Genomic DNA, 13,190 nt, shown 5'->3' with positions numbered 1-13,190 from the left:
AGCTAAATTAAAACAACATTCTTCAGAGTTTCCACTATTATTGCTGCTACTCTACTGACCACTATTATAGCTAAAGATAAGAGGAAACTTAATGAGAGGAAAACTGGGAACTTTACCCAAATATTACGCAGTCTATGAGCACTGCAAAGGAATTAAAATGTCTAGTTACTTCATTAAGTTCTCTTTTTTTCAAGCAGTCTGAAACATCCCGCACAGTGCACTTGCATGGGATTGCATGGTGTATGCAAATGGAACACACAGCACAAAAGACAAATGATTCAGATGAGCTCATTGCACCTCATGAGACAAGACCCAAGACAAAGAGTAAAAAAAAAAAAAAAAAAAAATAGAAGTTCCTTCCTGATTTCAGAAAAGGGTAGTTGAAAGCTCAGTGCCTAATACAGTCATACAGTAAGCTTCTGTGTGTGGGGGGAGAAAACCATCGTATCCTCACTTCAGAGATTGTTATACGGAAGCCTACACATGTGTGGTCTCTGTGTCTTCCTCCTCTCCATCCTGACCCAAGGTAAATCAATATACTGTACTTTTTTGTGTTCTGCTATTTGTAGTGTGTGCATGTGGGTGGAGGATTGCATTGCTTGTTGCCAGTGGCTTCCCATTTCAGAATTGTTGTCTAGATGGGACCATCCAGTTTGACCCATTGCTCTTTTCCACAGTGTCCTCTCACACCTCCAGTAATGTCATCGGCATCATCGGACACAATGTCACATTGCCATGTAGGTATGACACCAAACATCATGGTGAGCTGAGTTTTTGTTGGGGACGGGGAAAGGTCCCCACGTCCAAATGCTCTGACACCATCCTGACCGCTGCAGACTGGGCTGAACAGTCCAGCCAGTCATCCAGATACCAGCTGCTGGGCAGAGTGATGGATGGAGACATCTCCCTGACGATCCTGGATGCACAGTGGAGCGATGGTGGTGTGTACGGCTGCAGGATCGAGGTTCCCGGGTGGTTCAATGATCATAAGGTCAACACACAGCTGGTCATGGAGGAAGGTAATGCCCATGCAAACTGATCAATGTGTGGTATTTTTTAGTTCAGCTCCAATGTGAGTTTTGATCTTTTTTATATTTTTCCAGCTCTTGTGGAACAACCAATTACCCAGGACTGGACACTCGTTACTGGTGGGAGACAAAGTGAGCAATCAGGTGTGAACAGATTATGTTAAATAGTAGGAGGTGTTGTTGATCTTCTGTGTTTCTGTTTTTCCAATCTAAATATCATGAAACAGTTTTCCATTCGTTTTTTTTCACTGGCACGCTTTTACACTCAGGGACAAAACTTTTTTTTTTTTTTCACAATGTTTTTATGAAATTGTAATTTTATAAACATTGTAGATATGTAAATAGAGCTCGTTCTCTCTCTGTGTAAAGACAAATTCAATCTAGCATGACACATTTTTGCTTTATATTCTTCAGTATTTCAGGTTTGATGAAAATAGGTACAAGTTTACTGATAACTGAGCAGCAGCTGATTAGAATGTCCTCACTTGAAAAGTTAGAGTTTTCAACTGCGCTGCAATATAATATGAAGACTTTTAGCCTGATTCTGACTGACTTTTCCAACCTCTAACAGAAACATGGACATTATCTGCACCTATGGGTGTAGAAGCTGGAGACTCGATGGTGGACATTATCAATCAATCAAGTCAATCAACAAAGGTATAGTGCAGTTTTATATTAAAAAAAGGAAAGATGTTCATAGTTATTTATATAAATAGTCATGCTAACCAGTGACAATATCATTGAAATTTTAAATTTCCCAAACATTTCAACTTGATTTTGGGAGTATGAGTTACGTGTGGATATAATATATAAATATAAACAATATAAACCATCAGATTAGTGACAGAGTTAAGGAACAATTGAACATATTCCATCATTCAGTTTTATTGATGATGTTGGTACAAATCGTTGAATCATACTGTCTAAGAATACCAAACTCTCCTGCTCGCTGCAAACACCATAGGACATGATTCACATCATGTTCACGCACATCAATATATCCAGTGACCCCTTGTGCCCTTTGAGTGGGACCACTATCCACTCTCATCCAGATGGAAACATTTCCCGATAAGGTGAAGGTGAATGCTAAGGACACTTTGCATTGATTTGAAGCGAGTCTTCCCTCATAGCAGACAAAGGGGTATAAACCAAGCCAGCAAAATGCCCTTACATCGTAACAGTGGCATTGGATGGATCAAGAACGTCATGTAACTGTTCTTTTGGCGTTCTCAGTCATCTGCAGTTGCTTTTCTGTTTTTTTTTTTTACATCGCTCAAATGTAGGCGCAACAAAATAATCAAACACGTTGGCCACAATTGCAGTTAAGATCGGAACTACATTTGTGACTTTTATCAGTTTTTGCTTTGAATTGTATATTACAGTTTTCAATATATAACATATTTTTTCAGTGTAGACTGGAGAATATTGTGGCACATATTTAGGATTGTGTACTAGTTGTAGTTGGCCTAGTCCCTTATTTTCATTGCAGGAAAAATTCAAAGCCTTCCCAGGAGTGGTGAACATTGCCAGGATGGGAGCTATTTTCTTCTCTACCATAATGATAATCCTCGTCTTTATTTTCAGTAAGTGTAGAGTGGATTACAGTTTATAACTCATATGCCATTCAGATTAATTTTACACACTCAAAGTGGATGTCTACTGAGCAGTCGCAGCCACTGAGAGTCGTTTCCTCCTTATGTTTTCATTTCTTCCCTCCAGGGAGAATCTTTCAGCCAAGCAAGCCACTTGAACGTCTCAACACCTCACCTGCTGAGAACATTTATGAAAGCGTCCCAGCGCGGGAGTGATGGCTAGCATCACAGACGCAATGGTGGTTTCTACATGCACCTTCTAAATGTAGACGTTTCTGTTTGCAATAGACTGATACTTTCTGTCTTCCCAACTTAAGAGAGAAACCTTTTGAAATCGTATCTGTTAAACAGTAAGAATATTTACTTATGAAGCACTTCACAGCGTTCCACTGTTCTCAAGGTTCAACAGGCTGCAAAGGGGAAAATGAGAAGATGCAAAAGCATCCTGCATGTGAATGAATTAGCTTTTCTTTTCTTTAGCTTTTCATGGCAAGGTGATCTCACAGCCCCGAAAAGTTCAATGATCGTTGATATCTGTGGACACAATGCCACCTGCTGGACTCGGTATAAAAGTGTCACCAAATACAGTTTGGTGTAGAAAGAAGTAGAGAGAGTACACCTCCTCCACGTTATGAAAAAAGATGGAACAATGTCAAATGAATTAAAAACTATACATTTCAATAATAAGAATAAAATAAAGAGTGTTGAAAATATGCAGATTTTTATGATTGTTGTTATGATTTATGCCAAATCTTGTTCGGGTTAGTGTGTTTACATTTGCCATTAATTCATGTAGCAATACAAAAGTAAAGAAATCTTCTTTTTACATGGCTTCGGGTATACTTTTTATTTGTTGTATAAATCACCTTGAGAGGATAAAGATGAGCTCATGATATGTTTTGGGTCTTGACATTAGATAACTACGGCACACACTACACTCCTGAAACACACAAAACAAGAAGTCTTCCTATCAGCTCCAAACATGTTCTTGATAATCAGCTGCTTCGTCCAGATAATCAGGCGCTCGTACAAAGATCATTGTGTGCTGTTTATTGCTGTTGGCGATGCCTGTGAAGAAGGAGTCTGCTGCTGTCTGCAGAAGTTGGTTGTGACACCAGCAGCACCATGAAGCTCTTTGTGCAGCTGCTCAGGTTCTGCTCCAAAGACACTGTGTTTCGATTAGCAGTCGCACCCACCAGACCCCAGTTTACAGGTTAGTAGGACTCAGGACTCACTCACTGAAGTTATGACCAGGGGATCTTCGGGCCAGTTGTGTTGTCTCCCCTGCTGGTTCTCCTGAGCTAAATTTTGATAAATACTGTGTGATTTTGTGTTTAAATTGATTTAACAAGCGTCATGGTCTGTCTGAATTAACAGATTAGATTAGATTTGGCTTTATTTATCCCACAGTGGGGAAATGTCATTGATTCAGATTTTCATTTTTCAGAAAATATTTAATGAAACAAGAGAATCTTATCTCCGACATGTCTATAATTGTTTGCATAGTTAAATGTTTACACGTTTTGAAAGCGGAAGCAAACTGCTGGGCTACTAAACATCTAGCTGGCCAAAATGTTTACTCAGCAAACTGAAACAAACTAAAGTCCAAACCCCCTGAACAAAGGAGACTTTCATCGGTTTCATCACTTTGTGGCTATAATGGATTGATTGATTGACCTGTTGTTTGTTCCTAACAGTGACAGAAAAATTTGCCTCTATATCCAGACTGAAGAAGCGCACAGGGAATACACAAGGGATGATGGATTTCTGCATAAATCTTTTTGTATTGTTGGGTTAATTAAAGCACGTTGCATCATACTGCACACATCTATTGATTCCTACTGCACAGCAGCCTGGGATGCTGCACTTAGAAGTCAAGTCTCAGACCTAACTGAAATGAATGGATGAATTGAACTGGAAGATGTGTTTCATTCTTACCCGTCATCAACAAGAGTTAACATGAAGTGCAAACTTTCCCTGCAGGCCTCTGACAAGGGCTTTCTATGACTCTGTGGTGGCCTCTGTCATCTTTTATGCAGTGGAAGTTCAGAGAAGGACAGGAAGAGGCTCAACAAGCTGGTCAGAGGAGCCGGATCTGTCCTGGACTGCTCTCTGGACTCCATTGAGGAGGTGGGTGAGAGGAGGACATGCATCATGGACCCCCCTCCCAGCCCCTTCCTGACACTGTGGGAGAACTAAGCAGCTCCCTCAGCAACAGAATGCTACACCCACGGTGCAAGAAGGAGCGCTACCGCAGGTTATTCATTCCAGCAGCTATCAGACTATATGACACCTCTCTGTCGCTGCACTAAAATCTGCACTCTGGACTCACTACATTTGCATTACTTGACTGTCACTTTATCATTATCACTGCCGCTTTATGTTTTTTTTTTTTATATTTTTTTTTTTTCCAGTATTTCCACTCCTTGTTTCTATTGTATTTTTTTCTACACTTGTGGTTGCTGCTGTAACAAACAAATTTCCCATACGTGGGATAAATAAAGTACTTATTTTATCTTATCGCTTCAGTCTCAAGTGAAGGCGCTCACAGGCTTCCACGGTGCTGTGAGTACAGTAAAGATAAGAAGAGAGACAAATGTGCTTCTCATCAACAAATTAAAGTTTTTTTTCATTTAATCATTTTTTTGTGTCCAAAATATTTTACAACTTTTACCCAAAATGCATTGCTTGTATTTTTAATCAGCGACAATGCATTTTTCTATTTGAACTTTTGAACTTGAGACATTCTTTGTAGATGCAGTTTCAAAGAATTTATGTCCCTATTCTCACATTCAATTTTTTTGAAAAAATGTGAAAAGGTTGTCTCTGTTTCTGTTCCAGTTCCTGTTTACAAATGAATTTTTCTTACATTATTACATGTGGAGGTGATGTAAATGCTGATTTTGCTGTCGCTTTGGGTGTGTCATTTTCTAGATAAACAGTGTAATCAATTGTGGGGAAACACTGAATAAAAATGCTGCTGTTCTCACAGGAATGTGAAAGGTGAAAACTTGTTGCTGCCATGAAATTTCCTTGACTCAGTACATACATTGGAGTTTTTGTATTCTCTTTGATTTTCAGTGTAAAGTGCATAGTACGAATATACCAAAAGCTGAAGCATCAAGTACCCCTAACAAGGCTAACAGGATGATCACCAGGGGTGAGGAGTGTGACGACCTTCACTCTGTGTTTGTCTAATCATCAAAATGAAACAGTGTGATAGTTTTAGGTTAAAGGAACTAAAACCACAGAGAAGGAAACAGCTCTTTTCAACTTTCTTACTCAGCAGAAGTTGTTTCTGGGAGCATCTCAAGGACAACATCATGTGATTTGCAAAACACTTGAAAGCTGAGACCACACTGTGGCAAGACTTATTGTCACTTTGCAGGTGAAGCAATCTGTTCATTGATGAAGGTTTGTAAAATGATTGTTATGGGGAGAAGTCACCTTCCTTTGTTTTGCAGTCTTCTTCTCTGTCTACACCAAGGTAAGAAAGTCGTGACACTGATAAGGATGATGAGGTTTTAATGTTTTTCTCAAATGTCCCTCATTCCCACCAAGACTTTTTGCCATTCCAGGTTGTATGTCTGAAGAGGACGTCATAGCAAGAGTAGGAACAGACGCTACTTTGTTATGCAAGTATGATAGTTCGCACTATGGCAGGCTTTCTGTGTGCTGGAGCCAAGGACCAATCCCCAACAGGGGCTGTGGAAATGAGCTGATCAAGTCAGATGGGACGTCTGTGGTCACAAGACTGTCGGAGCGTTACCTGCTCAGGGGTGATCTTGGCAGTGGTGATGCGTCATTGACCATCAGGCAGGTTGACTTGAATGACTCAGGGATGTATGGCTGCCGTGTGGATATACCCGGCTGGTTCAATGATCAAAAACACCATGTGAAACTGACCGTGGTGGCAGGTGAGACCCACAGATATGAATGCATGACTGGGGAGGGAAATTTATCTGGGATATAATTCAAGCGTTACTGACATTCCCTGGTGAAAGAGTGAGACCGCTCATTGGAACATTAAAAATCTTCCTCAGAGACAAGCAGAACAGTTTGAAAATGCACATTTGCTGACAAAATTGGATTTATAAAAATATTAACCAACTAATTCTTTCAGCAGCTTACCATTTTGTTTATCTTTTTTTTTTTTTCGTTTACACTCAGCACGCCCTAATTTTCCAAGGGTGGAAGCCAAAGAGGTGAAGGAACGACACATCACTATCCACTGGACTCCTGCATTTGATGGTGGCCGCCCAATCACATCCTACATCATTGATCTTAAAAATAAACAGGGTGAGAAAGAAAACTAGTACAATAATATTAACATTACTTTGATGTTAGGCAACTAATTATATTTCAGAAAATGTATTTTAGAGTTTGAGGCGTGGACCTAAGGTGTGTTTTTTTGTTGCACAGAATCCTGGGCTTCTGCAATACGGACTGAACTCTCAAATCTTCACCCGACAGAGGTGACTTTGATGGATTTGAATCCAGCCAAGACTTACAACATCCGTGTGTTTGTTGTCAACAGTGTGGGCATGAGTGACTCCAGCAACGTCCTGACAGTCACAACTAAAGAAGCAGGTAGGGTTGGAGTCAGCGCGAATTACTTTTGAAATAATTGTAATTGTTGCAGAGCTGAGTTTCTTTCATTTTTGATGGTTGGCACCTTTAACATGTTTTTTTTTTTTTTTTTTTTTTTTTTACATGCAGCACCACTGGGTCCCCCGATGGATGTAGAGCTTGTGCCCCTCACTCCTAACAGTATCAAAGTGACTTGGAAGGTAAAGTCACTATTTGGAAACTTTATTTGAACACATCCAACAAAAATCTCAAAAATATGTTCTCCTATATGCCTTTTTCTTTTTTTGCGGGTTTCTAGTTGATGCCTACTCTAACAGTGTTTGTTGTCTCTCGACTAGCCTCCGAGGGCTCATCTCAGAAACGGGGTTGTGCGGAGTTACAGCATTAGCTACAGAGCGTACGACCCTGTCACCCGAGCGTTTCAAAGGTGGCAGCATCAAAGTGTGACAGCCACACAGGAAGTGGTGAGCGTCATCCTGAACGACCTGAAGCCTTCTACCAAGTATGGTGTGATTATACAGGCCATAAATAATGCAGGAGTGGGACCTCCTTCAAATTCACCTTTCTGCTCAACTCTGGATGAAGGTAGTCTGACAGAATATAAAAATGGGAAGTTAACTATCATCATAAACATTTCGTTCAAATCAACTTATTAACCAAGACTGTACACTTTTTCTTTTTTGAGTTCTGACAACTTCAGCAGGCACAACTGTTCTACAATCTACTTCCACTGCAGTCTACTTCCACTCCACAATACAAACCACTACGGGTAATACTGAGTTGGACATGAATGAACAAATGTCGGACATTTTCTTCATGATCACAGTTTTATTTTTATTTGTTTTTTTGTTTTTTTTCCTCCAAGTGAATGATGACTGGAAAAACCTTATTACTCCATCTGAAGCTCACACGCATTCACAAACGCCTGAACCTGTTACTCCTGCCATGGACTGGGCAGAGAGCACAACGGGCTTCACTTCAGGGACTTCAGGCAGTACAAGTCTATCAAGTACTGTTTGATATTAAGATTTTATCCATCTGTGATACAGAGAAATTCTTAAAATTGTCTGACAGAAAACTGTCAAACATTCTTACATTGACGCTGAGTTAATGTCACTGTTACTGACACATTTTTTAAAATTTGAGATATCACACCAAAATCAAATTCACAATAAATGTCAGTGTCCCGTTCCTCCTAAATGTGTTTCCTGTGTCTCTTAGTGCCCCCGGATCCCCCAGTAGTTGAGTTAAAAGAGGTCATAGATGATACCATTTCCCTTTTTTGGACTCCTGGTTTTGAAGGTGACAGCCCCATTACAGGCTATTATTTGGAGTATAAAGCACTGAACGGTAAGAAACTAAACTGTTGCAACTGTACCTCACTGTAATTTCACAGGGAAAGCCGAATGAACGTCTTGAATCAACTTTGGCCTCTGTTAACATTATTTAACATTTTTTTCTCCCTCGCAGCCTCATGGGATATCACAAAGACAGTTGTAGACTTCAGCCCAGACCAGAGAGAGGCCACAATAATAGAGATACATCCCGCAATTTATAACATCCGCATGTTTGCCAAGAACAGTCTGGGTGTCAGTAAACCCAGCAATGTTCTTACTATCACTACTGGAGAACCAGGTGAGGTTTTTGCTGGGGTTTTTTTTGTACAAATTGCAGGTGAAATCTGGACGGACATGCTCAGACCTTTCATTGTGCAACTGTTTTCTGTGGTCTTCCCAAGAATGTAATGCTATTTCATTCTGAGTGTGAATGAGTGGCTTTCAATCCACTTATTCAAAAATAGATTTACTTAGATTCACTTTTTTGAACCCTAGCTGGGAAAGTAAGGCAGCTCAAAAAGATAAATATTTAGTCATGTTAAAGTTAGATATATTTTTAAAAGCCAACACAATTCCTCAGTCTCCAGGAAGTTATAAATTCTCAGTCCTCCTGATGGATTTACCATTTTTGCATGTTCACTTCTCCACAGGACAACATTACACTTTCTCTCAGGTGTTTCCTTTTTTGTCTAACAGGTCATTACATGGACAGCCCTGATGCCACGGCAACACCTGACCCTCATTTTACCGTAAGATTGAAGCCAAGGGCTTTACTTTGTCACTGAATCAAATCATCTTGTAACATAAACGTCATCGCTCGCTGCTTTCAACCCCTTTGGTGAAAACCTGTAATATTTGAGCAGGCGGTTGCTGAGGAGGCTAATACTGGTCATCAAGTTGCCATTGTAGTACTGGTGGTGCTGGTGCTGTTGGCCGTTGGCACAGTAACCGCATGGCAACTTCGACGTGAGTATGAGTTGCAGTGTTACTTGTTACAAAGATGGTTTTATTGCTCAGTTTCATCCTTACACTTTATTGTTAACAGGAATGAAACATAAACAAGGCCATCTGCGCATGTGAGTGGCTGCACTGCTTCCCACATTTACCTACATGGAGCCTTTATCCACTTCATGGTAACAGCCACTTCTGTCTCTGGTCTGCAGGTGGGTGGCCGGTGGAGCGCTACCTTACAGAGACTCTGAGCCACTCCAAGAGCTGTAAAGGATGGAGCAGTTTGGAGTTTTAGGAAATTTGCAAAAGGAAATTCCTTGTTTGAATTTCACCTTTAAGTTGATTCAAAGTAACGAAAATTTAAAAAAAATGATCCCTAGTTTGTAAACACAGGAAGCTGTAATCACACGACGGGTTGATCTAGGTTTTATACAGGACATTAAATTAAATCATGCTTTTTCATTCCTCATTGAGTGTTGATAAGATCTCTGAGTGTGTATTTGTATATTCGATGTGAATATATATATAGTTTATATTTTAATATCCATCTAGAAATAACTTTTTTTATTTTAATTACCACTTCATGATAGGTTTTTATTTTATTATTCATGTGACTTTATTTAGGATAGTATCACAACTTTACTCTTTTTTTTTGTAATAAACTTCTACTGTGTTTGTGCCACTGTACACTTTTCTTTTATTCTGAAAAATATTTTGTTAATTTCATCATCACTGAGAAATGTAATACAACAGATTTCTTTTGATTAAAATGATGTCTAGTTCTAATTCCTAATTCTAAAATAAAGTGATTTCAAACTATTGCCATTTAAAAACAAACAAACAAACAAACATATTACTACACATACATTCATTTAATAATATTTTATTTCCAACTGTGTGTTTCTAACATCTTTATACAATCTTGTAACTGAGGATATGTCTTAATCATTTGGTCTATTCACTACATATATTTATTGAGCTCTCCCATTTATAAATGTACAAAAATACTCGTGTTTTTGTGATATTCCAATAACAAAAGTAAAAACAACAAAAAAAAAAAACAAAACAAAACAAAACAAAAACACAAACAAATGTTTGTGAGATTTAATTTCTTCATCTTTTAAAAACACTGACCATTATCCACCTACAACCATTAGGGGGCATTAGAGTCCCATCAGTGACATGAAGTAATGACTTCCAGGCCTCACTCATCTTGTCGTCTCCTCAGCGACAGAGCCGTCTTCAGGGGCAGGCTCTGCAGCCAGCTGGATTTCCATCCATCTGTCCTGTAAACCTCTTAATTGTCTTAATTAAGGAGATGAGGAAGACGAGAAGATCTGATACCTTTAGGGAGTTACGAGGCAGCTGCCTGTGAGGGAGTCTCACACTAATTGGGGATCACGGGGGGATACCCAAGCCTGCATCTCAGCTGGGACCCCATGGTACAGCAGGGACCAATGTTTACGACTGTGTATAGATGAGCAGATGAAAGAGTATGTATATGAATGGATGTTTAAAACCACTTCCACTTCCTTCTCTCCTTGTGTCCTCCTGTGTGTGTTTTCTAAAGACGGTGGTGGAGGAAATGTTGCCTTTGTTGTTTCCACATTCATATAATGAAACGTTACACTTCCTGGGAAGTTGATTAATAGTTTTAAATGATGTAAATATTGCATGAAGGTGGTTTGCAGTGGTAACCCATCACAAACTCAGAGCTGCTGACACATAAAGTCACAGAAGGCTGTGTAACAGTGGCTTGTAAACACAGCTCCACCACATCCCTCCTCTCTGGACCTCCCCTCTTCCCTGGACCCCTCACTTCCGCTGTCCGCTGCCATTCTCCCTTCCCCATCTTTACTTGGCCAAATCCCTCTGGCTTTGCTTACACAAATACTGGAGGCTTCCAGTCCTGGTGCTTTCCTCTGTCTCTACACCTCTTCATTTCTCCTTTCATCCATCTCTTTTCCCGTTCAAGCCTTGATGATTACGCTGTGTTGGCATTTATATAAACAGAAGAAAAGAGTCAAGGAAGGTTGTGGGAAGCTCTGGTTGGATGACTTTGATGAGGTTGCTTTGATTGGCCTCAGCCAGAAACCAATTTACCTCCCACCCCCTCCCTTATTGGTTCCCTTTGGACCATGCTTGCCCCCAGTAAACCACACAACGCGACAAACCAGTAGTCAATACAACAAGGACAAGGAATTGGGGCAACAATGAAAGAAGCTGATCTCACTGACCTACAGTCTATTTACAATATGTGTCACCATCCCCAACAGTTCTGTTCACCTCATTCACAGCATGGCTGCCTCACCTTTGTTTAAATACCTTCTTCTGAGACTAAATATCCATTAGAGCAGCAGCACTTCCTTATGTAAGCTGTGCAGAGCTGTGTCAGCTGTATCTGGTAAAGGTTTCAGAGTGAGACTGCAGGTGGGAGATTGCGAAAGGAGGAGGGAGCGTGTGGTCCTAATAATGGCAATATTAGCAGTGGGGACAGAGTTAGTAGTGTAATAAATCATGCACTATGGTTCTGGCCACATCAAGGTACCAGCACTCAGGAAGCGGAGACTCTGAACGGTACCACACACACAAAAGCCAGAGCTCCACAGGAGGGGCTGGTCTCCAGACCTTGTTGCCCTGAACGGATGCACAGTCTTGGGCCTAAGGAGTTTCCAGATGTTGGTCCTTCTCGGGCGCCTTATGAACTTGTGAACAGCAGAAGCACATGAGGGTATTGAACAGATGAGAAATGAAAGGAGAGACAAGGGACACAGAAGCAGTTTGTGAAAGCATCCAGAGTGTTGGAAAAGGGCCTATTTGTTGATGAAAGAAGCACTAATTCATTCTTTATTGAACCCCCCTCACTACAAACAGACGGTTCAAAAGGGACTTTTCCTCTCGTTAGACTTATGGTCTGTCAGTTTGCTGATGAAAACAAGGCAAAGTAGTCATCAGTAACATCAGGACCATAAATTATGTTGGACAATTTTTGAAAAAAGACTGGTAATAAACGTGAGGTAAGGATAAGTAGTAAGTTGAGTGAAGTAGCAATTTGAACATCACCCACAAATTCTCCTCATTTATAATGAAATCTGACAGCACATTTATGTGTGTGTTGATGTGATCTGATTAGCGAACCTGAGCCAGATGGAAGGCAGCGCACATATTTGAAGGTCAGACATAACAGTTACCATGGAGACATTGCCAAGTAAACCAAGCCCAACATTGCATTGCACTGTCGCTTTCCCCGAGGGACCTGGAGAAGCCTGTGTGCATGTGTGTTTGTGCATGCAAGCTGATGTGTATCTGCACACTGTTTCATGTGTCTCTCTCAGTGTGTGTGTGTGTGTGTGTGTGTGTGTGTGTATGTGTGCACAATCTAAGCGCTGAGCCTTCACTCTGCAAAAGGTGCATTCATTCATTTGACCAGACAAATTGTACAAGTTAAACAAAAATGATAGCTTGCAAGACTTTCAGGGTGTTCTGTGTTCTGTGTTTGATGAAAATAGATTGAAAAAAGAAACATTTCACAAATGTAACTGCATGCATTCATCCATTCAACTGAAAGCTCTTTGTATATTATAAAGCAGGCATCTCACAAAGTGTGAATGCATAAAGTTCCAGATGATGCATACATGAACTCAGCCCACTGTAAAGATTTATCATAGTGTGTTATTATTGAGCAGATCTTG

At 40.2% G+C, this 13,190-nt stretch overlaps 3 protein-coding genes across 4 annotated transcripts; all 3 read left to right on the top strand.

Moving 5' to 3' along the window:
• The first annotated feature begins 407 nt into the window (after positions 1–407).
• On the top strand, positions 408–3,516 carry LOC115050165 (hepatitis A virus cellular receptor 2-like). 2 transcript variants are annotated; one of them, XM_029512934.1, is made up of 7 exons: positions 408–526; positions 678–737; positions 837–1,019; positions 1,104–1,172; positions 1,600–1,685; positions 2,518–2,611; positions 2,748–3,516. In XM_029512934.1, the coding sequence occupies exons 1-7, from the start codon at positions 484–486 to the stop codon at positions 2,834–2,836; spliced, it is 624 nt and encodes a 207-aa protein (XP_029368794.1). In that variant the 5' UTR covers positions 408–483; the 3' UTR covers positions 2,837–3,516. The 2 variants fall into 2 exon arrangements, with proteins under 2 accessions (XP_029368794.1, XP_029368793.1); XM_029512933.1 differs by having other exon boundaries at positions 678–1,019; positions 2,748–3,514.
• A 2,480-nt stretch (positions 3,517–5,996) lies between these two features.
• On the top strand, positions 5,997–7,799 carry LOC115050469 (Down syndrome cell adhesion molecule homolog). The gene is made up of 7 exons (XM_029513303.1): positions 5,997–6,107; positions 6,199–6,537; positions 6,791–6,919; positions 7,043–7,210; positions 7,340–7,410; positions 7,549–7,712; positions 7,796–7,799. Exons 1-7 carry the CDS (start codon positions 6,029–6,031, stop codon positions 7,797–7,799), a joined length of 954 nt encoding a protein of 317 aa, XP_029369163.1. The 5' UTR covers positions 5,997–6,028.
• Positions 7,800–8,101: 302 nt separating this feature from the next.
• LOC115050275 (Down syndrome cell adhesion molecule-like protein 1 homolog) lies at positions 8,102–9,984 on the top strand. Its single transcript, XM_029513110.1, has 7 exons — positions 8,102–8,219; positions 8,432–8,560; positions 8,681–8,845; positions 9,244–9,296; positions 9,411–9,513; positions 9,593–9,623; positions 9,711–9,984. The coding sequence occupies exons 1-7, from the start codon at positions 8,156–8,158 to the stop codon at positions 9,766–9,768; spliced, it is 603 nt and encodes a 200-aa protein (XP_029368970.1). The 5' UTR covers positions 8,102–8,155; the 3' UTR covers positions 9,769–9,984.
• The last annotated feature ends 3,206 nt before the right edge of the window (positions 9,985–13,190 follow it).

Source organism: Echeneis naucrates, chromosome 10, assembly GCF_900963305.1.
Source record: "Echeneis naucrates chromosome 10, fEcheNa1.1, whole genome shotgun sequence".
NCBI classification, from domain to species: Eukaryota; Metazoa; Chordata; class Actinopteri; order Carangiformes; family Echeneidae; genus Echeneis; species Echeneis naucrates.
Note: the sequence above shows the minus strand (reverse complement) of the source record. Positions and strands in the feature narration are given on the sequence as shown.